This window comes from Chrysemys picta, chromosome 10 (assembly GCF_011386835.1).
Source record: "Chrysemys picta bellii isolate R12L10 chromosome 10, ASM1138683v2, whole genome shotgun sequence".
Classification (NCBI taxonomy): domain Eukaryota; kingdom Metazoa; phylum Chordata; order Testudines; family Emydidae; genus Chrysemys; species Chrysemys picta.
Window position 1 is genome coordinate 36,211,550 of NC_088800.1, and position 25,562 is coordinate 36,237,111.

The 25,562-nt window shown below is 39.6% G+C and overlaps 1 protein-coding gene across 9 annotated transcripts in view; it reads right to left on the reverse strand.

The window, feature by feature from the left end:
* Positions 1-818: 818 nt before the first annotated feature.
* Positions 819-25,562, reverse strand: part of SCAPER (S-phase cyclin A associated protein in the ER) — a 524,758-nt gene continuing 500,014 nt past the window's right edge. For 3 of the 9 annotated variants that reach the window (XM_065558411.1, XM_065558409.1, XM_065558407.1), the window contains 3 exons: positions 6,308-6,499; positions 3,313-3,364; positions 819-1,247 (listed from right to left, as the gene is read on the reverse strand). In XM_065558411.1, the coding sequence (XP_065414483.1) occupies positions 1,141-1,247; positions 3,313-3,364; positions 6,308-6,499 (351 nt within the window). In that variant the 3' untranslated portion in view covers positions 819-1,140. The remainder of the gene's footprint in view (positions 1,248-3,312; positions 3,365-6,307; positions 6,500-25,562) is intronic. The other 6 variants (XM_065558414.1, XM_065558412.1, XM_065558415.1 and 3 more) reach the window with 5 other exon arrangements.

Consider the following 25,562-nt stretch of genomic DNA (forward strand, 5'->3'; position numbering starts at 1 on the left):
ACTATTCTTCAAGATACTCACTCCAGTGTTCGCATATCGGTTTGTAAGCCTGGGGTCTGATTTTATACAATATATAACATTCTTTAAACATTCTACAATAAAATTTTTTATTTGCTTACAACATCATGGTGGCATTTACGTTACACCCTTTTTAATGCATCTCTCAAGTTTAAAGCAACAGAGGGTCCTGTGGCACCTTTAAGGCTAACAGAAGTATTGGGAGCATAAGCTTTCGTGGGTAAGAACCTCACTTCTTCAGATGCAAGATCTGTTGCTTTTTACAGATTCAGACTAACACGGCTACCCCTCTGATACTCTCAAGTTTAGTTTTGAATAAGTTTATAATATCCATATTTTTCTTTTTTGTCTCATGTTTGTGTGTGCCTGGTAATTGTTACAATTCACCAGGGTAAAGTAGTAATCTGAATCACCACAGACTGTCATATTTCTGAGAAATAATTTTAGCCTAGCTAAACAAGCAAAAGAAAATCTTATTTTCAACAGAAACACCATAATTGTGTTTTAATATTGCTTGACATAGCTTTATGAAAACTCACCATTAACAGTACCAAGATGCATCACAATTTTTTAACAATTATTATGAAAGTCTTATTCAAACTTTAAAAATGTGTGTGGCTTAAAAAGTTTAGTACAAATGATCTTATTCTAAATCACAAGAAAAGTCTAAATGAACTCTAAATTGAGTCAATTCAGCATAAACTTGCTAAAATTTTGATTAATTCAAAAGACGCCTCAAAACTTCTATTTCTATTTATGAGATTGTGTGGTCTATAGTAATCTGAATAAGTCACACAACAAACAGAATAAGTTATTTTATTACAAGATATATAGAAGATAACATTTTCTATATTTGTAACCTAATTTCAGCAGTTTTACAGTGCAAGAAGTACACATCATAGGGTAGAAGCTACCAAAGCCATGATGTAGTATGTAAATGAAATAAACAATTTTCAAAATTAAAAAACAGAGCTTTAAAGTATCTACAATACTTAAGACATAAATAGTGCAAATTATATATATCTAGAAGTTTCCAAAACAGTTTCTTAAAGTATGTAATTAGCACAAATTGCTTAACATTAACATGTTAGATGTTTTAAAAATGGAAACAGAATGAAACACTTATTTTTTCTCTTTTTTCAAGAAAAACTGTCGTGCTTCTTCCCAGGCCTGGCAAGGGAATCTGTTAGACAGCTCAAGATAATCTTGGGAAGTGAAGAATTTTTCTGCTAAAGAGAAAACATAAAATTATCAAACTATTCTTTCTTAATATGGTAATAAAACAAGAATAAAAAACATGGGCAATTCCACTTGATTCACCTCTTTTACCTCCTATAAACAAAGTCCTTAAAACACAGAAAAACAGTTCTATGCTACTATGCATGCATTATTTTTTTGGTGAAGGGAGCTATCCTACTGCAGTGAAGTAATGGCAAGGCACTTACTGCGTCAGTCTCTCTGTTCCAGCTAAGCTCTGCTCCAGACAATAACTGGGCTTTATGCACCTTTGTGCTCCCTGTGTTTTGGCACCAGTCAGGGACCAATTCAGTCCCTTTCAGTTAAGCAGCTTTGAGACTGCCCTAATTTGTCACTGGCTACCAATTACTTTAACGGGGTCCCATGAAGGTGAAGAGATCTGCCCACAGAAAGCTCACAGCAAGATCAGGAACTTAGGGCCCTATCTTGCAAACTTTTAGTACTCCTTTCATAAGTACTTGCTAGTAAAGTTAATGGGACTACTCATGAAAGTAAAGGTTTGTAAGATCAGACTCTTCAACTACTGTAAACAATCATAATTCAGCTTCATGATTCAATATAAAAAGCAAATTCTACTGTATCAAGCAGAATGAAAGTCCAACCTTGTTTATTTAACGGGACATTATCTTTGAGGTTTAAAATGATATATTTAAAAAATGATCCTGATTATGTTGTTAATCATACCTTAGACTGTTATAATTGGAATTAGTTTAGAAATCAAACTCACCTGTCACCATGTATTTTTGCCTTTCATTCAGTTTGGACAATGAAAATAAAATAGTTCATTTTCTCTTTGGTTTTTAGTTTGTTTCACTTGCAGGTTCTTATGCATAAACACAATGCTGTAATGTCTGCAGCAAAGTGTTTGTTTCAAATCAAACCAAAAATGTTTTAATTGATATTAAAAAGTATCATGAAACTGCTATAATATCTGATTTTGTAAACATTTTTTAAAAACTCAAAGCCTTAATTTTGCACCTAGACTGCCTAACAGTATCCTGTTAAATATACTGCAATGTGTTAACTGGTTATCACCGTGAATCACTTCTTGGTGGCTGAAATACAAAAAGACTATAAAAGGGTCCACTGTACTGTATGCTGAATATGGAGAACCCGAAATGAGCTCCTGAGTCACTCGCACATCTGAATCTCAAGTCAGTCTACTAGGCAATGGCTGTCTCAGATGAACATCTTTCAAAAATTTAGCTTGCAGGTTAATCATGTTCCACATTCCAAAGGTATTTACAAGCACAGGAAAACAATGCAGTAACCTTTTACAAACCGATACAGTGCTTATGCATATAATCACAGGAGAATATTTTATTAATAGTTTCCGGCCATTGTCTGGGGGGCTATTGGGGTGCATTGAAAATCTTCATGTGGCTCCAGTGACTTAAAACCCCTGAATAGAGAGGTACTAACATGAGTAAATGTATGCACGTTTAAGTGTTTGCAGGATACACTAACACAGGGGTAGGCAACCTATGGCACGCGTGCTGAAGGCGGCACGTGAGCTGATTTTCAGTGGCACTCACACTGCCTGGGTCCTGGGCACCGGTCTGGGGGGCTCTGCATTTTAATTTAATTTTAAATGAAGCTTCTTAAACATTTTAAAAACCTTATTTACTTTACATACAACAATAGTTTAGTTATATATTATAGACTTAGAGAAAGAGATCTTCTAAAAACGTTAAAATGTATTGATTGGCACGCAAAACCTTAAATTAGAGTGAATAAATGAAGACTCGGCACACCACTTCTGAAAGGTTGCCGACCCCAGCACTAACACATCACACTGCATTTAACAAGATCTACATTCTGAACTTCTGATGCTACAAGCAGTAAAACTACAAGTTACAAGTCATGTAAATAACTTAGGCTAAAAGAGTCTCCCTAAATATATGATGTCATTTTGTTGTTTACTGCATTTTTTTTTTATTGTGAGGGCAGATACCATGAGCTAATCACAGTAAAATCAAGATCTTCCACATTTTTGTTATGTAATTGTTAAGTTGGTAAATTTCACTGGAGACATACCCTTTTGTTGAGAAGACTGGTTATCTGTTTGGCCTGAATTCTGTGTGAAATCCTATAAAATAAAACAAATGTTATTTACTACTATATACTACAAATACTACTATATGAAGAAGTAAAAAAGAGATGAGATTTAATTTTTCATAGTTACAAGAAAATATAATCCTTCTAATGAAACCTGTGAATGAATAAACTTAGATCTGTTTGTTATAAAGAAATAACAAAATACTGTTAACATTTAAATCATATTATATGCAGTTGATTTTAATAACACTTTCCAGAAAAATGCCTTTATTTTGTGCAAGAACACCTTCTTATGAAATTAGGACCACTTCTTATTATATGATTTTTAACTTTAACAAAACTCTAGCTACCGCTGCATTTCTTTAAAACAGAAGTCTTCTCAGATTTATATTTTCCACTTTGTATAATATATGCTTAAGGATTTCTTCAGTTGTCACTCACATATTACTAATGTTTATTATCTCTACCTACAGCAAGAGTCTGATCCTGATCTCATAGAAATCAATGGGAGTTTTGTCACAGATGTAACTAACTCTAGATCGTACAATAACTGACTGCACAATAGCAATAGATCATAATAAAATTTAGGTGCCCAATCCTGTATATCATGAGCCCTGTTTGTAGTCTTTTGCTTACGTAAGGCTTGATCTCGCACCCAGTGAAGTCTGAACTTTGCCATTGATTTCAATGGAAGCAGACTCATGCCCATAAGTAGCCAGTAGGATTACTCAAGTCAGTAGTAAGGGCTTTCAGGATCAGGCCCTTCATTTAAGTATCTGTCAAACATAGCTGATATTTTTGATTCATGCTGATATATTCTCTAAGAGCAATGATTTATCAAATCACATATATTCTGTTAAATAATATTTTGATCTATTTTAACACATTGCATCCAGATTTAGAAACAACAAAAATAACTAGGATGATGTAGAGTGTGGAAAGAATTCTGTTTCTGGGGTGATGTTAAATGTATAGCTGTAAAGTCCGATTGAATCATTTTCCTCTTCTGAGATAGCCTTGTACACATTTCTAAAACACAACTATATTTTAATGACTTTTTTTACGATATATATTTGTATATATCCAAATATTGTATATATCCAATATATTTGCCAAATATTCAAATAACCAGAAGAATTTCTTTTTGCATTTCCTAGCATAAAGGATCCTGTTCTCTAATGAGGTAGGCAGATCCTAAAGTCCAAACTCAGATAAAACTCCCATTAAAGCAAATGGTAGATTTACCTGAGTAAGGACCGCAGAGTCTGTCTCCTGATGACAGTAAGTTGACATATAAATATAAATGTAAATCTGTTGTTTCCTTATTGATATCTGAAAATTCCTTCACTTTTACAGTACTTATTATGTGCGTTAAACATTTCGGGCCAGATTCTCTGGTGTAAACTGTCATAGCTCCACTGAAGTCAACAGAGCTGTGACAATTTGTACCAGCTGAGGATCTACCATTAGATTTTTAATTTTGATGTGAAAACATTTTCAATTTGCCATTGGCACTTGACTTCAAATATTCCTATGAACTGCAAATCAGGATAAACAGCACCTGAATTAATATTTAATAAAGTAAAGCTAACCTTTGTAATTTTATTTATGCTGTGGCTTCTCGATCAGAGACCATCACCAATGCCAGTTTCACTCTTACAGTGAGAAAAGCTAGGTAAATAACTTTAATTATAAGGATCAGATTAGTGTCTGGAGTAATTTTTCCCCCCTCCCCTTCTGGTTGAGGAAACTGCTGTTTGCATGTGATGTCGAATTTGTGTTTCTTAAGTTACGTCAAAGGCAACTAGAGATTTCATATAAGCATATGTTAATACTTTAAAAAAACAAATCAAAATAAAAAATGAATTATTTTTTATATGCATACAAAAATGAGTTGGTTACAATAGGAACAATTTTTGAGTGTTAAATTCTAGTGTTCTTTGTAACAATTATGTAAAAATGTTGAGTATTCAAAATGATGAAAATATAAAGTTACACTGAAAAGCGTGATGTCATCTGAAGACTTTTTAATAATTATTTAGCTTTCATGTCCTCTCCCCAAAATATATCCAGTCTAGATTTGGAAAATTTGGAAAGCTTTTGAAAACCCCCCCAACAACTTAATTTTCTCCATTCAGTTGGTCATATATCATCAGCTACGAACAATATTGCTTTATCAACAATTATAACTTTCACTTGACTGCTACAGAATTCAATCTGTTCAATCAACATCAAAATATGTTTAAATAAAAATCAGAATATTTAGTTAAGCTGCATGTACTTTTTAATAGAAAATAGTTAATGCAACTTTTTCATATATATGTTTTTCATAAACTGATGAATAAAGCACAGAACATCAGTTTACAAAAAGAGAATACAATTCTGCAAACCCTTGTTCATGAGAGTAGTCTCAATTAACTCAATGATTTACTTACACATGTAAAGATTGCAAGATCAGGACCATAATATATATTCTGGTATTTTTATTTATGTGTGTATGTGTATACACACACACACACACACACACACACACACACACACACACGCACAAATGATCAGTAAATTCTCTCTGCAAATCTGTTGTACACAGCACGTAGTTGAGTATCTATCTGTAACTAGATGCATTATAGAAAACAAACAATACATGTACAATAAAATATCTTCCTTAAAAAGCAGTATTTTAAAAATGGTCTAATAGCTGCAACTAGTGCAAATTTCACCGTGTCCAATCACTTGAATGAAAATAGAGTCCCACATGTGACAGTGAGAACCCAACTACTTAGAAACCTTTTAGTACTACAAGAAGCCTCAAGTACAGAAATAATCTGTGGTTTGAAAAATAATTGGAAGATGTCTTAAAGTGCTTAAATGTTATTTATTTGTACTATCTAAAGTGAATTAATTTCATATGTACAGAAAAGACTAAAGTATTGTAGTCAGATTGTGTGTAATTGCACGTCACTAGAATAGCTACCTGAATGAATGTGGCAAGTAAAACACAACTCATCTCCTGCTCCAGAATGATCTTGTTCTGAGGGTTATTGTAACAAGCAGCTATTAGCGTAGGGAAGAGCACTTTGATTAGGCGAGGATCACTGAAATACTGGAAAGGCAACTGGCATAGTTTTTGCAGCACTGTGGGGTGACGGCCAGATTGTACAATTACCTGAAAATACAAGAGTAACATAACATTAGAACAGTTGTGCTGTCTGCTCTTCCTTTTACATTAACTGGTAGGAATTTGGAAACTATAGTAACTAAAAGAACATGGTTGAGAAAAAAATGTTTAATGAATGCTAAAAGAAAAGCTCAGAGGATTTAATCAAAATAATTTCTGTAATACAAGTATTATATCCATAGCAGTTATAAGAATGTAAGGAATATTTGATTATAAAGCATCCTTTTCCTGCATAATTAAAAAAAAAAACCCAAGCAAATGAAAACAGAGTTATTTGAAGACTACTATACATCATTTAATGCTACGATAAGAGAGACAAAGTAATACTGCAAAGAGATGATAATAATTTACAATAACACACTTTTAAAATATAATAAGCATGATTTTAGAAAAATAATAAAGAGATCACCAGTAATGAAATAACCCTTATGATGCACATTCATGCTTTACTATAATTCTCTCTAGCAATTATAAAAGACTATGTTTCATCATAGATGTCTGCTACACATTCACCCAGGCACTGAAAAGAAAAGGTGATTGTAAATTGCACAGCAATGAGTTTCAGCAAGTATAGACTCAGAAAGATCCTCCCATCTGTATTTCTTATCTCAGTTTCTATCAGTGCCATTGACTCTAAAAGGAGAATTGTTTAGATAAATGGAACTGTTGTCATGAAGCAGGCTAGGTTTACAACTGTGTACATCTGAAGAAATAAAGCAATGCCATTAATGGTATCTTTCAGGGGAACCCTCCTAATTTACTCACTAGTCGTACAAAGTCTTGATGATAAACTAAAAAATGTCAAAATCAGATCTGTTCCGAGTAACCTTGATTAGACAATTATAATATGAAAGAGCTGCTTGACCCAAAGTTGGCTTTTCAGTATAGGAGGAAGCTCCTATAAGGTTAGGAACACTGTAAAACTTAAGGTCATGACTGTAAATTGTACTTGGAAAAACACAATTTTACAGGTACACACCCAGACAGGACTGCATTCAAATTAAAACCAGAAGGACAGAAAGAAGCAGTGGAGACCACAGGAACATAAATTACAGGGATTTACAAGTTTTCAAAGCACTTTTAACAATACGTTAAGAACACACTCTCAGTTGATAATGCAGTTTGGTTTAAGAACAAGATCAACAAAGTAATAGTTCACATTTTTTAGTTCAATAGCCAAAAAGACATTGAAAACCCTTCAGAGAATACTGATAGGAATGCCTTAATTCTCTTAAATCCAAGAGGAATTTTTAAAAAACAACCAAATATGTGACAATTTAGCATGCATTCAGACATTTCTCTTTTGAGAAAAATATTATCTACATTATCAATAAAGCACCAGGATGAATCTATAGTTAATTATCAGCTACGAATTCTGTAAGCAAATGATCACCATTTTGGAATGTACAATTACTGTTTTCAACCCTAGCTATTTCAATATTTTTAATGTAACTCTGTATTCTTCTCTTTTAAACTCTCCTGCTATAAGAGTAATTAATTTAAAAATTCCACCATAGGCTGGAATAACTGCAACTGATACAATTCTGACTCAAGGATGACAGAACTCTTTGGCTTCCTGTTAATGGCTATTGTACATGATAAACGGGCAGAAGTGATTTCTCATCCTACACTACCAATTTTAACTAGTTATTCAAAGAATGTATGGATAGTTAGCAACCTCATCCCCAAGTAGTGCCACATATAGCTACTGCATTCATAGAATTAATATTTAAAAATCTTTTTCTTTTCAGTTTTAAGGCTGGGTTACTATGTAGGCATCACAAATAAATGCAGTGAGCTAATATACTAGAGGCACTGATTATTTTAAGTCTGGCATTTATCACATATGGAATCAATTTAATGATTTTAGTTCATTGTATCCAACATGGCTGATAAAACTGATACAACTGGGAGTATATACTCTGAAGAAACCAACAAGAGAATTACCTTCTTATTGAAAAGCAATAACAGAAGTACAGCTTCTTTGTTCAGTGAATGGAGTAAATAAAATTCAGCATCTGATTTATAATAGTGAACAGTAAAGAAAACAAATCAAAACCTTCCCTTTTACTCTCCTTTATGATGGTTAAGTAGTGTCTCAACATTAAAGTTAATTTATTTCTCTCTTTTTTAAAAATTGTAATATCAGATCCTCACTTGCCTCTTTGCTGAGGGATCCTGGCAAGATTTGTAGGATCAGAGTAGTGATGTAATAAGAGGCTGTAACCTGAGCTAAAATTCCCTCTCCCCACAATTCAGTAAAGAAAAGTGCTTATTTTTTCATTGTCTGTCTGAACCGGTAATTCTCCTGTAACTTGCTTTTCCTGCCACTCTTCCTCCAGTGGAAGAATGCTGAGCATACACTTGTTTGTCACATTTACTAAAATCCCCAATTCAGCAGGCCATTTCTATTCAGCAAAGGATTTAAGCACATACCTGAAGTTAAGCATCTGCTTAAACTTTCCTGAACTGAGGCCTAAATATCATATCAGTAAAAGCTACATAACTTTTATACCCATTTTCTGACCAACTTAAGCCAGTGTGTCATTTACAGCACTTATTAGAACCAGTAAAAATAATATTTTGCAATTTTTTGTTTTTTTGTTGAAATTAAAAAAATCATAAAGCTCTATTGCTTACTTCACTGCTAGACTTGCCTCAGAGAACTGCCGTGGGAGATGCAGCTGCTTACCTCAAGCTGTATTTTGGCCCAATACATAAATAATTAGGAAAATAACCTGGTAAAGAGATGGGCAACTAATGCTTACATACATTGGCTGAACCACACTCACAATGTATGCAGCTACCAAGGAAGAGAAAACAGGTATCTGGAAAATACAGTGCTGAAGTAACTATTTAAAGGTTTTTATATTGCATTTTTGTTTGTCTACAAGTAAAATAACACAGCTAAAACTCATAATGCACACTAGTGAGGAGTTCTCACTACATATTAGAACTAAAGGCTCCACTATGGGACTCTCATGTTTGACATTAAGCACATATTTAAGTGTTTTCCTGTGTAGGAATAGACTTACTCATGCCCTTAACTTTAAGAAGATATTTAAATGGTTTGCTGAATTGGGGCCAATGGCACAGTCCACTCAAAAGTTAAATGTTGTTAAAATTAGGAGCTATCTTCCATCTTGTAGAGTTGAAGATAACATTGTCATATTAGCTGAAACGTAGAACTTACTGAGAACATAACTTAAAAATGGCACAAAAATATATTAGTTATTTCTTATGTATATGTATTATCATAAATATTCTTTACAGGTCCATGTGTGATGTTTTAATTAACATCTATATCAAATCTTTGGTATTACAGCAGGTGCACCAGTTTTGACTGCTACATACATAAGGGTGAAAAATAGTTTCCATTTTTCCTTTTTTCATTTATTCTTAACTTTCCAAAACATTCACTTTGAAGACTGACATTTTTCATGTTTGGTCTCTGCCTAAATCTGCAACCTTCCCAATCTCTTACATTAATTTTAGCATTTAATTTGCATATATTAAAACAAGAGCAAACTGTTGCTAGAGCTCTCTGAGAGTTCTAGGCAGAAGGCTGATGTGATGACCTCTTCCTATTTCCTCTCCTGTTGAGCAGGCTGTGTAGGGTGACCACACTTTTAAAAATGGAAAACCTTTAAAAGGAAAGGGACACCTTTCTTGCTATTGTCACCAGAGGCTGGGGATGCAAGAGGTCTGGCAGCTAGACAAGGGTCAAATTGAGAATACTTGTCAGTAGTGTTTGTGGGGGAATTTGGTACCTAGGAGGGTGTGTTTATGCTTTTCATTGGCAGAAGGGGTCATGTATGAGTTTGGCAGTTAGGAAGGCCTTTGGGAGGTGCCTACTTGTGTCTGTCCTTCACTATCCCACCAACTGACCTTTCAGCTTCCTTCCTGTCCCAACAGCATCCAGTGTCTCCAGTAACCTAGTGTCGGGCATCCCTCCCTCCCTTACTGGTGAATTCAGCACTTCCTGGGCCCTGGCTGCACTTTGCAAGCACTGTGCAACAGTGAAGAGCCATCCTGATCCTGAACTGGTGTTTGTGAAGCTGACCTTTTGGGAGAGCACAATTCCTCAATTCTGATGCCTCTAGATGGCAGCCTATGCCACCTACCTTTAATGCCAGTCCTGTTATTTTAACATGATTACATGTTAAATATGACCCAAGAGGGTAAAGAGAAAATTAACATATGCAGTAGATCACTATGAAACAGTGCAGTGTCTGAAATTCAACGGTAAACCAAGAACTATCTAGTTAAACAAGATGCATTTCCAAATATTGTGCTGAGAAAGAAATGCAAGGTGGTCTACTGACACAGAACCAGTTCATTCACAGCAAGAATCCAGTGGCCACAAGATACACCTGATCTTTATAAAATAGTGTGCCTCTGGGATTTTGTTTCCTTCCTTTTACTCTCAATCCAACAGTTCATTCAGGATAATATTTACCATACAAATGTAAGATATTACTTAGTAGCTTGTTGCACTATATCTAATTAGAATGCCAAACATAAATGTTCCTAGGTATGTAATAGTTAGCACCAGTCTAGAAGTCTCAGCCTTTCACAGCTGGATATATTCTAAAAGTGAATGACATGTGACAGGTGATATGCTACACAGCATTCTAAATATTAAGGAAGGATAATCAAATCAAGGAATTGGAAAAAAAATTGTACTTGCCCCCTCTCCTTGTGGGATGGAATGGCTGCAAAGAAAACACAAGGTTGCCCTCACAACATTTCCTCTTAATTACTCTGCTGAGAGACAGGGTTTTCCCCTTAGAACTGGTAGTGGTTTGGCCCAGAGATCTGGGGTATTGGTGCAGGGTAAGGTCATCCACACCACTTCCTGGACTCTGCAGCTCTGTCTTAGATCTCTGTCGAGACAGGAGCACCAACAGGGCTTCCCTTTCCAACTCTTGGCACTCTCTACCTCTTGAAAGTCCCCTGTGCAGAAAGGGCTCTGCTCAGAAGTTAATAACCATAAGGCTCTAATAGCCCCCGAATGGATTTTCCCCAGGGCTGGGGATGGGAATGGGAATGGTGTATAAGTAGCCCAAAGCTATTCTCCTTTTCTGTATGGATTTTGGAGCCCACAAAGAGCCCTTGGCGGAGCGTGGGGAAGTGAGAGACAGTCCTGAAGTGAAAAGCACTTTTCTTTACTGAATTGTGGGGAGAGGGAATTTTAGCTCAGGTTACAGCCTCTTATTACATCACTACTCTGATCCTACAAATCTTACTTGTTTGAATGGGCAGGAACATATCCATGTGTGGATCTATGGGGAACCTTTACACAGAGAAGCTATAATAAGATGGGGCTCTCTATTTTGGCCAACTGCCCGATCACATAATGTTTGGTTTAATCAGTCTCTATATTCTTTTTGATTACACAAAATAAAATTACTAATATGCACATATCTATGACATTGGAGCCAGAGGAACGCATGTCAAAGAGTATTATGACATCTTCATAACAAATGGGATTCAGCGCTTTTGAGTGGTGTAGACTAGCAGTTATATCTCAAAGTAGAAGACAAATCTCTTGAAGTGGTATTTTAATTTTATAACAAAAACTGTGAAAAGGATCCTCTAATCTTAACAGCCATACAATTACAATTAAGTGGCTAAGAGGCATAAATATTCCATGACTGACAAATATATTTCTCATTAAACAAACTAAAACTTCGCAGTCAAAGCTACAAATCTGCAGAATGAATGTATGTAAATACTGGGAAAACAAAGACTTGACATTAGCCAACTTTGAGTTCAAGATAATGATTTATATACTAGATAAAATCTACAATACCATCTGCAGGTTATATCAATGCATACTACTAAATTAACGTCTTAAAGTACTAGTAACTTAATCAATTGTTTTGAGAGGATTTACATTTTTTAACCTAACAACAAGGATCTTTGGTGACAATCCAAAATTCTTATTTCCAAATGGTAATTGCACACATTTTACGTATGTCTAGAGTTGGAGGAGGAAAAAAAAAAAAAAAAAAGAGAGAGAGAGAACGACAACGATGACTAATTGAATTTAAAATTTTGCCAGAAACTTTTAAACAGATTTAAAGAAGCTTAACTTCAGTTAAGATCACAGATTGGTTTTTAGTGTCTCCAAGCTCACACACTAAGTACTGTAAAAAAAATTATTACAAGTTACAAAAGGACTATGCAGCCTCAATCACACTCTTTTCTGCCCCTTGTATACGGTAGAAGTTGAATCTAGGATTACTGTAGAGTAGAAGTGCTGATTTGTAAAGGAATATTTAGTTTACTCCTTGTGATGGATTTAGGTTTGGTTTCCGTGTCTTATGCAGACATTTTCAGTTTTGGAAAGGTATCATTCATGCCATTTATTCTTGCCCATATCCATGACAAAAACACTGGAATTATCTTTCAAAGAGGCTAATTAATTGTCTGATCAGAGGCAGTGGCAACTTTTAATGTGTACACAATGGCAAAACAAAATCTGGAAGAAGAAAGTATTGAACAGATTCAAACACATCAAGCTCTCAATAAAACACATCATCTTTTGCAAGTCATCCTCAGTGTACAAATCTCACCATTTATTATTCTTATTTGCTGAGCACTGTCTGTATGTTTGGAGCTCTACAAAACATAAAAAAATAAATTGTCGCTGTCCCAAAACATTTGAATATTAATTAAAAAATAGTCACTCATGCTGAATTATTTGTTCTTCCGTTAAAAAAATTGGTCACTATGCTTTATGTTAAAAACGATGTGGTAGAAACCTGACAATATGCTGTCTTCCTTCATAGTCAGAGAGCAAATGAGCTTTAAAAACTAGTCAAAGGAACAAACTCCCCAAAGCATTTGATTTTAATTAGTCAAGTTGTGTCTCTATCTATCAAAGGAACTCATAAGAACATAAGAATGGCCATACTGGCTCAGACCAATGGTCCATCTAGTACAGTATTCTGTCTTCCGGCTGTGGCCAGTTCCAGGTGCTTCAAAGGGAATGAACAGAACAGTGCAATTATTGAGTGATACATTCCCTGTAGCCAATTCTTAGCTTCTGAAAGTCAAAGGTATAGGGATACCCAGAGCATGGGGTTGTGTCTCTGACCATCTTGGCTAATAGCCATCGATGGATCTATGCTCCAAGAACTTACCTAATTATTTTTTGAACCCAGTTATACACATTCCATGGGTTGATTGTGTGTTGTGTGAAGAAGTCCTTCCTTGTGTTTGTTTTAAACCTGCTGCTTATAAATTTGGGTGACCCCTGGTTCTTGTGTTATAAGAAGGGGTAAATTACACTTCCCCATTCACTTACTCCACTCCATTCATGATAGACCAGTATCATATCTCCCCCCCGCCCCTTAGGCATTTTTTTTCTCAAATGCACAGTCCCAGTCTTCTTATTCTCTCATGTGGAAGCTGTTTCATCCCCCTAATAATTTCGGTTCCCCTTCTCTATACCTTTTTGAACTCTATTATATCTTTTTTGAGATGGGGTGACCAGAACTTTACACAGTATTAAAGGTGTGGGTGTACCATGGATTTATATAGTGGCATTATGACATTTTCTGTCTTATTATTTCATAACAGTTCCTAACATTGTTAGCTGTTTTGACCGTAGCTGCACACGAAGCAGATGTTTTCAGAGAACTATCCATGTTGACTGCAAGATCTCTTTCTTGATTGGTAACAGTTAATTTAGATCCCATCATTTTGCATGGATACTTAGGATTATGTTTTCCAATGTGTATTACTTTGCTCTGATCAACATTGAATTTCACCTGCCGTTTTGTTGTCCAATCACCCACTTTTGTGAGATCCCTTTGTAACTTTTCGCATCAACTTTGGACTTAACTATCTTGAATAATTTAGTATTGTCTACAGAATTTTGCCACACCACTGTTCACCCAGTTTTCCAGCTGATTTATGAATATGTTGAACAGCACAGGTGCCAGTACAGATCCTTGAGGAACCCTACTATTTACCTCTCTCCATTGTGAAAACTGAACATTCATTCCTACCCGTTGTTTCTTGTCTTCTAAAGTTACGATCTATAAGAGGACCTTCCCCCTTGTCCTATGACAGCTTACTTTGTTTAAGAGCCTTAGGTGTGGGACCTTGTCAAAAGCTTTCTGAAAGTCCATTATATCACCTGGATCTCCCTTGTCCAAATGCTTGTTGCCATGCTCAGAGAAATCTAATAGATAGGTGAAGCATGATTTCCCTTTACAAAAAAAACACACTGATTCTTCCCCAACATACTGTGTTCCTCTATGTGTCTAATAATTCTGTTCTTTACTACAGTTTGGACCAATTTGCCTGGACTGAAGTTAGTCTTACCAGCCTGTAATTGAGCCTCTGGAGCTCTTTTTAAAAATTGGCATTACATAAGCTATCCTCCAGTCATCTGGTACACAGGCTGATTTAAGTGATAGGTTACATACCACAGTTGTTAGTTATGCAATTTCACATCTGGGTCTCTTCAGAACTCTTGGGTGAATACCATCTGGTCCTGGTGACTAATTACTGTTTATCAATTTGTTCCAAAACTTCCTCTATCTGGGACAGTTCTTCAGATTTGTCACCTAAAAAGAATGGCTCAGGTGTGGGAATCTCCCTCACATCTTCTGCAGTGAAGACTGATGCAAAGAATTCATTTAGCTTCTCCGCATTGGCCTTATCTTCCTTCAGTGTTCTTTTTGCACCTTGATTGTCCAGTGACCCCGACTGTTTGGCAGGGTTCCTGTTTCTGATTACTTAAAAAAGTGTTGTGGTTAGCTTTTGCATCTGTAGCAAGTTGCTCTTCAAATTCTTTTTTTGGCCTGCCTAATTATACTTTTACACTTGACTTGCCAGAGTTTATCCTCCTTTCTATTTTCCTCAGTAGGATTTGACTTCCAATTTTTAAAGAATGCCTTTTTGCCTTTTACTGCCTCCTTTACTCTGTTGTTTAGCCAGGTGGCATTTTTTTGGTCCTCTTACTGTTCTATTTTATTTTTTTATTGATTTGAGGTATGTCCCTATTATGGTGTTTTTAAATAGTTTCAATGCAGCTTGCAGGCATTTCATTCTTGTGACTGTTCCTTTTAATTTCCATTTAGCTGGCTTCCTCATTTTTGTATATTTCCCCTTTTTGAAGTTAAATGCCATATTTTCCCCGCTACAAGGATGTTAAATTCAATTACAATATGGTCGCTATTACTGAATGGTTCAGCTATATTCACCTCTTGGACTAGATCCTGTGCTCCACTTAGGATTAAATAAAAAATTGCCTCTCTCCTAGTGAGTTCCAGGACTAGATGATTCAAAAGCAGTCATTAATGGTGTCTAGAAATTTTATCTCTGCATCCCGTCCTAAGGTGACATGTACTCAGTCAATAAGAGGATAGTTGAAATTTCCCATTATTATTGGATTTTCTGTTTTTGTAGCCTCTCTCATTTCCCTGAGCATTTCACAATCACCATTACTATTCTGGTCAGGTGGTCTGTAGTATAATCCTACTGCTATACTCCTATTATTCAAGCCAGAAATTTCTATCCACAGTGATTCTAGGGTAATTTGATTCATTTAAGATTTTTACTATATTTGACTCTATGCTTTCTTTCACATATAACCCCACTCCTCCACCAGCACCATTTACCCTGTAATTCCTATATATGTGGTATCCTGGTATTACTGTGTCATTGATTATCATCATTCTGCCAAGTTTCTGTGATGCCTATTATATGAATATCCTCATTTAATACCAAGCACTCAAGTCCACCCATCTTAGTATTTAGACTTCCAGCATTTGTATACAGATACTTATAAAAATTGTCAATATTTAGTTCTCTGCCTTCATGTGATGGGACTCTTTTTCATTTGACCGATTCTCCTCAGTTCCTAGCTGTACTTTATCAACGTCTATCTTTTCCTCTTTACTAGGATATAGTATCCCCTTTAATAAATCCTCCTCTAAGGGATGTCTCATATGAACATCATGTGCTCCTCTGCACCTGTGTTGGCTTTCCCCCAGCCCTTAGTTTAAAAACTTCTCTACAACCTTCTTAATTTTATATGCCAGCAATCTGGTTCTGTTTTGGTGTGCGTAGAGCCTATTCTTCCTGTATAGTCTTCTTTCCCCAAAGGTTCCCCAGTTCCTAATACACCTAAACCCCTCCTCCCAACATCCTTGTCTCATCCACGCATTGAGACCCTGCAGTTCTGCCTAACTGGCTCTGCACGTGGAATTGGAAGCATTTCAGAGAATGCTATCACAGAGGTCCTGGACCTTAATGTCTTGCCTAGCAGCCTAAATGTGGCTTCCAGAACCTCTTTCCTGCCTTTCCCTATGTCACTGGTACCTACGTGTACCATGACTACTGGCTCCTCCCCAGCACTGCACATAAGTTTATCTAGAGGTCTACAACCTTCACACCTGGCAGACAATTCACTATGCGGTTCTCCTGGTCATCACAAATCTATCTATATTTCTAATAACTGAATCCCCCATTACTATTACCTGTCTCTTCCTAATAATTGAGGTCCCCACTCCTGGAGGGATATCTTTAGTACGAGAGTTCACGGTATCCTCACTGTGAGATAAATAATACTTCCCATCTACTATGTCACATACACAAAATTCCATTCATCTTGGTATGTAATATCTACAATGATAATCCATTATTCCAGGTCCCTAGAACACAGTGTTTGGGTATTTTAACAGAGCTGGTCTTTGGAGATGCAATCAGACCAATGTCACTTGAATACTGTATAATGCACAGGGGGCCATGATAATGGATTAACCTAAAACATGAAAGTGTACTTTCTTGTTATTACTTCTGTTTGATTTGAGGGGCTTGGTGAAGAAAGGGCTACATTTATACATCTTAAACAAGCTGGGAGAATATGCTCAAGGTATTGCAAAATGTGTTTGTGTACTTGGGCATTTCCTGCAGTAAATCCCATAGTTGAGGTTCTGTTCCCCTTTTCTTGTAACCTTTCCAGTTGCTCATAACTTTCCCCAAGCAAACTCCTTTGGACTGAAATGTTTGATGCTTATTTTAGTCCCAAGATAATTTATTTAAGAATGTTTGAGGAAACTTGGTTTCCCTTTTTGAATTGTGTGTCTGTGGGAAGAAAATATCCCCCTTCCTTACATATTCTGATTGAATTTTGTACTGGCGTAACTAAAAAATGGCTAGGAACTTCAAACTTGGCTCCTTCTTTTATAACCCTCATTGAGCAGATGAAAAGTTTGACAGAATTACTGTAACATAAGGAAATGAGAAGGGATGGAACATAAAATAATGGTCTAATGCAGAAGTCTAAGCAGTGTCTGGAAAGCTTTTACACCCAACTTTTAAACTGACTGAGGGTATAGCTTTTTTTAGCTTGATGGGAGAAAAACGTGCTGATGTTATAGCATATTCCATAGCTATTCCATATAAAATGCACTACTTATTCTTGTGAGATGGAACTAACTCTCCAGAAGAGAAAGTTACTCACCTTGCAGTAACTGAGGTTCTTCGAGATGTGTGTCCCTGTGGGTGCTCCACTCCAGGTGACGGTGCGTCCCGGTGCCATTGATCGGAGATTTTTGGTAGCAGTGCCTGGTCGGGACGCATGCGCTCAGCTGCTGTCTCGCGGTCTCGTTAGAGTCTGCCTGAGTGTGTGCGTCCCACGCCCCCCTCAGTTCCTTCTCTACCATGGAGAAGTCAGAATAGTACTCCAAAGTAGAGGGGAGGAGGGTGGGGAGTGGAGCACCCATAGGGAACACATCTCGAAGAACCTCAGTTACTGCAAGGTGAGTAACTTTCTCTTCTTCTTCGAGTGCTGTCCCTGTGGGTGCTCCACTCCAGGTGAATGTGAAGCAGTACCCACTCTGGCTGGTGGGACTTTGGAGTTGTGGCAGTGAGTACTGTAGACAGTATTGTATGGCCTACTATGGTCTCTGCTGTGGTATCCTGTGTGATAGCATAACGTTTGGTAAATGTGTGTTCAGATGACCACGTGGCCGTCTTACAGATATCAGGAATGGGTACATTATGGAGGAAGCAATGGATGTTGACATAGCTCGAGTAGAATGAGTTTTGATGCCTTTGGGCGGTTGAGCATTCTGAATGTGGTAACAGGATCTGATGCAGTCAGAGATCCACTTGGAAAGGCGTTGCTTAGAGATGGCCGCACCCTTCGATCTCTCAGTAGTGGAGACAAATAGTCGCGAGGACTTACAAAATGGTTAGACCTGTCTAAATAGGAGGCAATTGCTCGTCTGATGTTGCGGGTATGCAGAGCCGCCTCGTGCAGAGTCTCATGAGGTTTGGAATAGAATGTAGAATATATTGGTTGGTTAAGGTGGAAGGTGGACACCACCTTAGGGAGAAATTTAGGGTGTGGTTGCAGGGTAACTTTGTCTTTAGAAAAGGTTGTGTAGGGAGGGTAGGCCATCAGGGCGCTTATTTCCCCTACTCTCCTTTCTGATGTAATAGCAACCAAGAAAGCTACCTTCATGGACATGTGAAGAAGAGATGAGGTAGCTAAGGGTTCGAATGGAGGTTTCATAAGACCATGAAGAACGAGACTGAGATTCCATGCAGCTGCCGATGGATAAATCTCAGGCTAGAGATTTTGTAGGCCCGTGAGAAAGCATTTTATGGTGGGGTGGGCAAAGAGTGAATAGCTGTCTAACAAATCATGGAAGGTGGTGAGGGCCGCAAGGTGTACTCTGATGGAGCTGAGCGCGAGTCTGTCCTGTTTTAGTTTCAAAAGGTAGTCTAGGATGTTAGGAAGGGCCACAGCATGGGGTGTTAAGTGTTTATGTGAGCACCACAGGGAGAAGCGCTTCCACTTCTGCAGGTAAGTTTTACAAGTGGAGTCTTTTCTACTATGCAGGAGGACATATTGTACTTGCTCAGAACAGGCTAGTTCGTGGGTCTGGAACCATGAAGGAACCACGCGGTCAGGTGGAGTTTCTGGAGCTGATGGTGAAGAATCCACCCATTGTCCTGAGAAAGCAGATCTGGTCTGCTGGGGAGAGTCCGTGGAGGACACGTGGACATGTGGAGCAGGTAAGGATACTATGTCTGTCTCGGCCAAGCTGGGCAATAAGTATGACCCGGGCCTTGTCGTCTCTGATCTTGTGTAGAACCCTGGGTATCAGAGGGATTGGTGGAAAGACGTACATGAGAGAGTTGTTCCACGGGATGAGGAACGCGTCTCCTAGGGATGCAGTCCCGAATCCCGCTCTGGAGCAGAATAGGTAGCATTTGTGATTCTGGGTTGTGGCAAAGAGGTCTATTGACAGGGTGCCCCAGTGGGAGAATAGCTGTTATAGTATCGCAGGGTGCAATTCCCATTCGTGTTCTGTGGAGAAGTGTCTGCTGAGTGCGTTGGCAGTAGTGTTGTGACAGCCGGGTAGGTATGAAGCAGTAATTGTATGTGGTGTTGTATGCACCAATTCCACAACCGGATGGCCTCCATACATAGGGAGTGCGATCGTGCTCCCCCCGTCTGTTGATGTAAAACATACATGCTATATTGTCCGTTAGGACCCGGATAGATTTGTTCTTTATGAGGGGAAGAAAGTGAAGGCAGGCTTGTCTCACTGCTCTGAGCTCTAGGAGATTTATATGTAGATGCATCTCTGGCGCAGACCAGCGGCCTTGTGCTGTGTGTGTCCCCAGATGTGCTCCCTAATCGATCAGGGAAGCATCCGTGGTGAGCGTCGGGGATCATTGCTGGAAAGGAACACCCATGCAGAGGTTCTCTGGTCTTGTCCACCATTGTAGGGAAGCTAGTATGTTCGCTGGAGGAGTTAGCAGCATGAAAAAGCTATGCCTGCTGGGTTTGTAGTTGGAGTTGAGCCAACCCTGACATCTCATGTGCAGCCTGGCGTACTTGACCACAAAGGTGGTGGCTGCCATGTGGCCAAGGAGCTGTAGGCAACTTCTTGCTTGTATCCTGAGATGAACAGAGAGCATGCGTATGAGATGTGTGATAGCGAGGAATCTGTTGTGTGGGAGTGAGGCTCTGGTTCGAATTGAGTCCAGGTGAGCTCCAATGAATTTGATTTGCTGTGTAGGTGTCAGGGTGGATTTTTGGATGTTTATTTGCAGGCCTATCCTGTGGGAGAGGGAGATGGCAAAATGGGTAGCTTGTAGTTTCTTGGGAGGTGGGCCACGACCAGGGGTGAAAATAACTTACAGGACTTACCGGTACTGCTGGAGTCCTGAGGGGGGCAGGGCCTCTCAAGATTTAAAGGCCCTGGAGCACCGGCTGTGGCTGGGAGCCTCAGGGCCTTTAAATCAACCCGGGGCTCCCAGCTGCAGAGGTGGCTGGGAGCCCCTGGGGCTCAGGGGCAAATTAAAGGGCCCGGGGCTTCGGCCGCCACAGAGCTCCGGGCCCTTTAAATCCCCACCGCAGCTCTGGTTGCTGGAGCTGTGAGCGGGATTTAAAGGGCCCGGAACCCCAAGGCTTGCCGGGCTGGGGCCGGGATTTAAAGGGCCCGGAGCTCCTGCTGCTGTGGGGAGCCCAGAGCCCTTTAAATCCCAGCCCCAGCCCGGCCGCCGGAGCTGCGGGCGGGATTCAAAGGGCTCTGGGCTGCCTGCAGCCGCGGGAGCTCTGAGCCCTTTAAATCCCGGCCCCAGCCCGGCCACTGGATCCGCGGGGGGGATTTGAAGGGCTCTGGGCTCCTGGTGGGGAGACGCTTGGCAATGGACGTGTGTCTCACTGAGGCACTTCACACAATGTGAATGTCCATCGGACCTTAGCATTGAGTCTTGACAGGAAGCACATTTCTTGAATCCTGAGGAAAAAAGTTTTTTTTTTTTTTTTTAAACTAAGTAACTATTCTAAAGGAAGGGAAACAACTGGGATGTTACTAACTAACTATTTCTATGTTCTTTGTAATTGTTTCCTTCAGAGACCAGGGAAGAGGATCAGCACTGCCTCGAGTCCCGTCTTCAGCTGAGGACGGTTGAGAAGGAACTGAGGCGGGAGCGGGACGCACGCGCTCAGGCAGACTCTAACGAGACCGCGAGACAGCAGCTGAGTGCATGCCTTCCGACCATGTACTGCTACCGAAGATCTCCGATCAATGGCGCCGGGACACACCGTCACCTGGAGTGGAAAACCCACAGGGACAGCACTCGAAGAAGAAATGTATCTTATCTTTCTCAACAAAATTTCACTCCATGTGAAATGAAGCATCAAAACGTTCTCTTCTACTTGACTGTGTTCTTCTGCCACAATTTATTCCCTGTTCAGACGCAACTCTCTTAGGAGGAGCTCAGGCTAAAAAGCTAATGGACCTAAAATGGCACCATTTGCCATTTTCAGACTCTTATGTGAGTGCTGTTCCAAACCTGAACATGTACATTATAAACACTGGACCTTTACTATTACATTGTGATTATAGAGACTATTACTATTTATATATCATTTATATAAATGTCAAATTTTAATGGAAAGGAGTTAATAATTTTACTAAACAGGAACTTAAATACACTGCAGCTATTCTTTCTAGTTTCACAGTACTCCATCAAACAGTTAAATGCTTGGGTTTTATGTCGGGTTATTTACAACTTTGTAAAAGAAATAAGTCTTTATATTAGTAGTTCAGTTTCTCTTCAAAGTTAGATCTGCATTATTTCTTTGCACTTATATAAACAAATCCCATGCTGCTAGCATTTAATCAGCAGAATATGTCACCACTCAGGCTCTTCTTCTGTTTTAAGGTCAAGCTATTTCCCCCCCCATTTTGCTAACTCCATCATTGGCAAGGCTATAACCTCTAAACAAAGTATGTTGTAAATTTGTCTCTAACATTTATCAGGGATCAGAGGACTATTTCTATGTTGAAAACAGTATCCAGAATGGTACTCTTCAAGGTTAAAAATGATCATTTTGTTTATCAGAAAATGTTTAGTTTCTTAAAATAAAAATTTATGCTTCCAAAAAGAATGGTAGTTAGAGAACACAAAGCTCGGAAGTAACATTAGCTTTGCTAGGACCACATCACTAGCATTTTCCTTTTTGGGATAGCTTTAGGGCAGTGGTAGGCAACCTTTCAGAAGTGGTGTGCCGAGTCTTCATTTATTCACTCTAATTTAAGGTTTCGCGTGCCGGTAATACATGTTAACGTTTTTTAGAAGGTCTCTCTCTCTCTAAGTCTATATTATATAACTAAACTATTGTTGTATGTAAAGTAAACAAGGTTTTCAAAATGTTTAAGAAGCTTCATTTAAAATTAAATTAAAATGCTGATCTTACACTGCCAGCCTGCTCAGCCCGCTTCCAGCCTGGGGTTCTGTTCACCTAGGCCTGCAGCGGGCTGAGCGGGGCCTGTGGCCGGGACGCCGGCTGGCAAGGGGCCGGCAGCTGGGACCCCAGACCTGGGGGGGGGGGGTCAGGCGTCAGGGCAGAGGGTGCAGGGCAGAAGGCTGGGTGTGTGTGTGGGGTTCAGAGGTCAGGGCAGAGGGGTGGGGGGGTTCAGGGATCAGGGCAGAAGGCTGGTGGGTGTGGGGGTGCAGGGCAGAAGGCTGGGGGTGTGGGGGGTTCAGGGGTCAGGGCAGAGGGCTGGGTGTGTGTGGAGGTGCAGGGCAGAAGGCTGGGTGTTGGGGGCAACTCGAGGTCAGGGCAGAGGGCTGGGGTGTGTGTGGAGGTGCAGGGCAGAAGGCTGGGTGTTGGGGGGAGGTCAGGGCAGAGGGCTGGAGTGTGTGTGGGGGTGCAGGGCAGAAGGCTCGGGGTGGGGGGGTTCAGGGGTCAGGGCAGATGGCTGGGGGTATGTGGGGGTACAGGGCAGAAGGCTGGGTGTTGGGGGGGACTCGAGGTCAGGGCAGAGGGCTGGGTGTGGGTGGAGGTGCAGGGCATAGGGCTGGGTGTGGGGGGTTCAGGGCAGAAGGCTGGGGTGCTCGGCTCGTGGGGGTGCTCCCAGGCCCCTGCCCTGAGCGGCTCATGGCAGGGGGCTGGGAGGGATATGCCCTGTTCCACCCCCTTCCCCAAGGCCCGTCCCTACCTCTCTCTGCCTGCTCTATGGAGCAGCGAGCACGCTGCGCTCGGCTCTGCTCCGCTCCCCCTCCCAAGGGCCATCGCCGGCAGGGAGAGGGAGAGGGAGAGGGAGGGGGAGGAGGAAGGGCCGGAATGCACCAAGCTGTGGGAAGAAACGGGGAAGGGGGGAAGCTTGGCTGCCGCAGGACCAAGCTTCTGCCTCCTGCCCCCGCAGGGGAGAGTGGTGGTGGTGGTGGGGGGGCTGAGTGGGGCAGGGGGCCGGGGCCCTCCCCCTCCACCGCTCTCCCCTGTGGAGGCAGAAGCTTGGTCCTGCGGCAGCCAAGCTTCCCTCCTCTTCCCCCAGTGTGGCGCTTTCCGGCCCCTCCGCCCCTCCTCCTCCTCTCACCGGGCAGGCAGTAGCGTGCCACTCAAAATCGGCTCGCGTGCCGTAGGTTGCCGACCCCTGCTTTAGGGTTTTTGGTCTAGCATGGGTATATAACTGACAGAAGAATTTGGCCAAACACTATAATAATCCCAAATCTTTCTATCACTTACTACGAAGGATAGTTATAAACAAAGCAGCATATTTAAATATGTAAACATGTTTACCAAACCTGATGCTAACAAGAAATCTAGCTGAACGTATAGGTTCAATATGTTCCTAATTTAAAATTTTAATACATAAGCAAAAATGTGTTAGCCTAAAAGATTTATTAAAAGTTATGTAAGTAGTTGCTTTAATATTTTTTCCCTATAACAGATGAATTAAAGCAGATGAAATTCAGTTATGAGTAGAACATATAGAAGTAAAAGACGTTGGAAAAGATTAGCTCCATTACAGCATAAAAAGGTAGGAGTTAGCAATATTCTCAAAGGAAAAAATTCAGAGATGCCTTGAGGCTCTCCTGCTGTAAGGTTAGCTTGTGCCTGGACCAATGTAGTCTATTCTAAAGTAGAACCACTCTCTAAGGTCTTGTGTGGGTGCCATGAGAAAAGTAGTGAAACTACGGGGAAGGTTAATGCGAACTATTTTCTGGCCTGAACTTATCTACTGCCATACAGTGTGTTCATATTTTCTTTTCTTTTTCTGTGAGCTCCAAAACAGTTATACAACATTTCTGCTTAAACATAAAAAATATTACACAAAGATTTGCTAGTCTTTTTGAATGTGCTGATTTAGTGCTTTCACAGGTGAAATAGGTTCCCCTTCGAATTTTTCTTCTGCTTATGCTTCTTGGATGAAAGTTCAGTATAAGCAGATCCTAATTATGGTTCATAATCATTATTCAACATTCATGCTGAGTTATCTTAGTCATTTCAAAGTTTATTACTCTTTAAATAAATGCATACTTCCTGTGTTTCATTCACAATCTAATCTTTTACTCCAGTATTTGTTCACATTAGCTCTGTGGTGAAAGCTGAAAAGAGGTTTAAAGGTTTGGGAGCTGGTTCATTCAGAGACTTGTAAACTTGTAAAAAGAAGAACAGGAGGACTTGTGGCACCTTAGAGACTAACAAATTTATTAGAGCATAAGCTTTCGTGGACTACAGCCCACTTCTTCGGATGCATATAGAATGGAACATATATTGAGGAGATATATATATACACACACAGACAGAGAGCATAAACAGGTGGGAGTTGTCTTACCACCTCTGAGAGGCCAATTAATTAAGAGAAAACAAACTTTTGAAGTGATAATCAAGCTAGCTCAGTACAGACAGTTAGATAACAAGTGTGAGAATACTTACAAGGCGAGATAGATTCAATGTTTGTAATGGCTCAGCCATTCCCAGTCTTTATTCAAACCGGAGTTGATTGTGTCTAGTTTGCATATCAATTCTAGCTCAGCAGTTTCTCGTTGGAGTCTGTTTTTGAAGTTTTTCTGTTGTAATATAGCCACCCGCAGGTCTGTCACTGAATGACCAGACAGGTTAAAGTGTTCTCCCACTGGTTTTTGAGTATTTTGATTCCTGATGTCAGATTTGTGTCCATTAATTCTTTTGCGTAGAGACTGTCCGGTTTGGCCAATGTACATGGCAGAGGGGCATTCTCTTAATTAATTGGCCTCTCAGAGGTGGTAA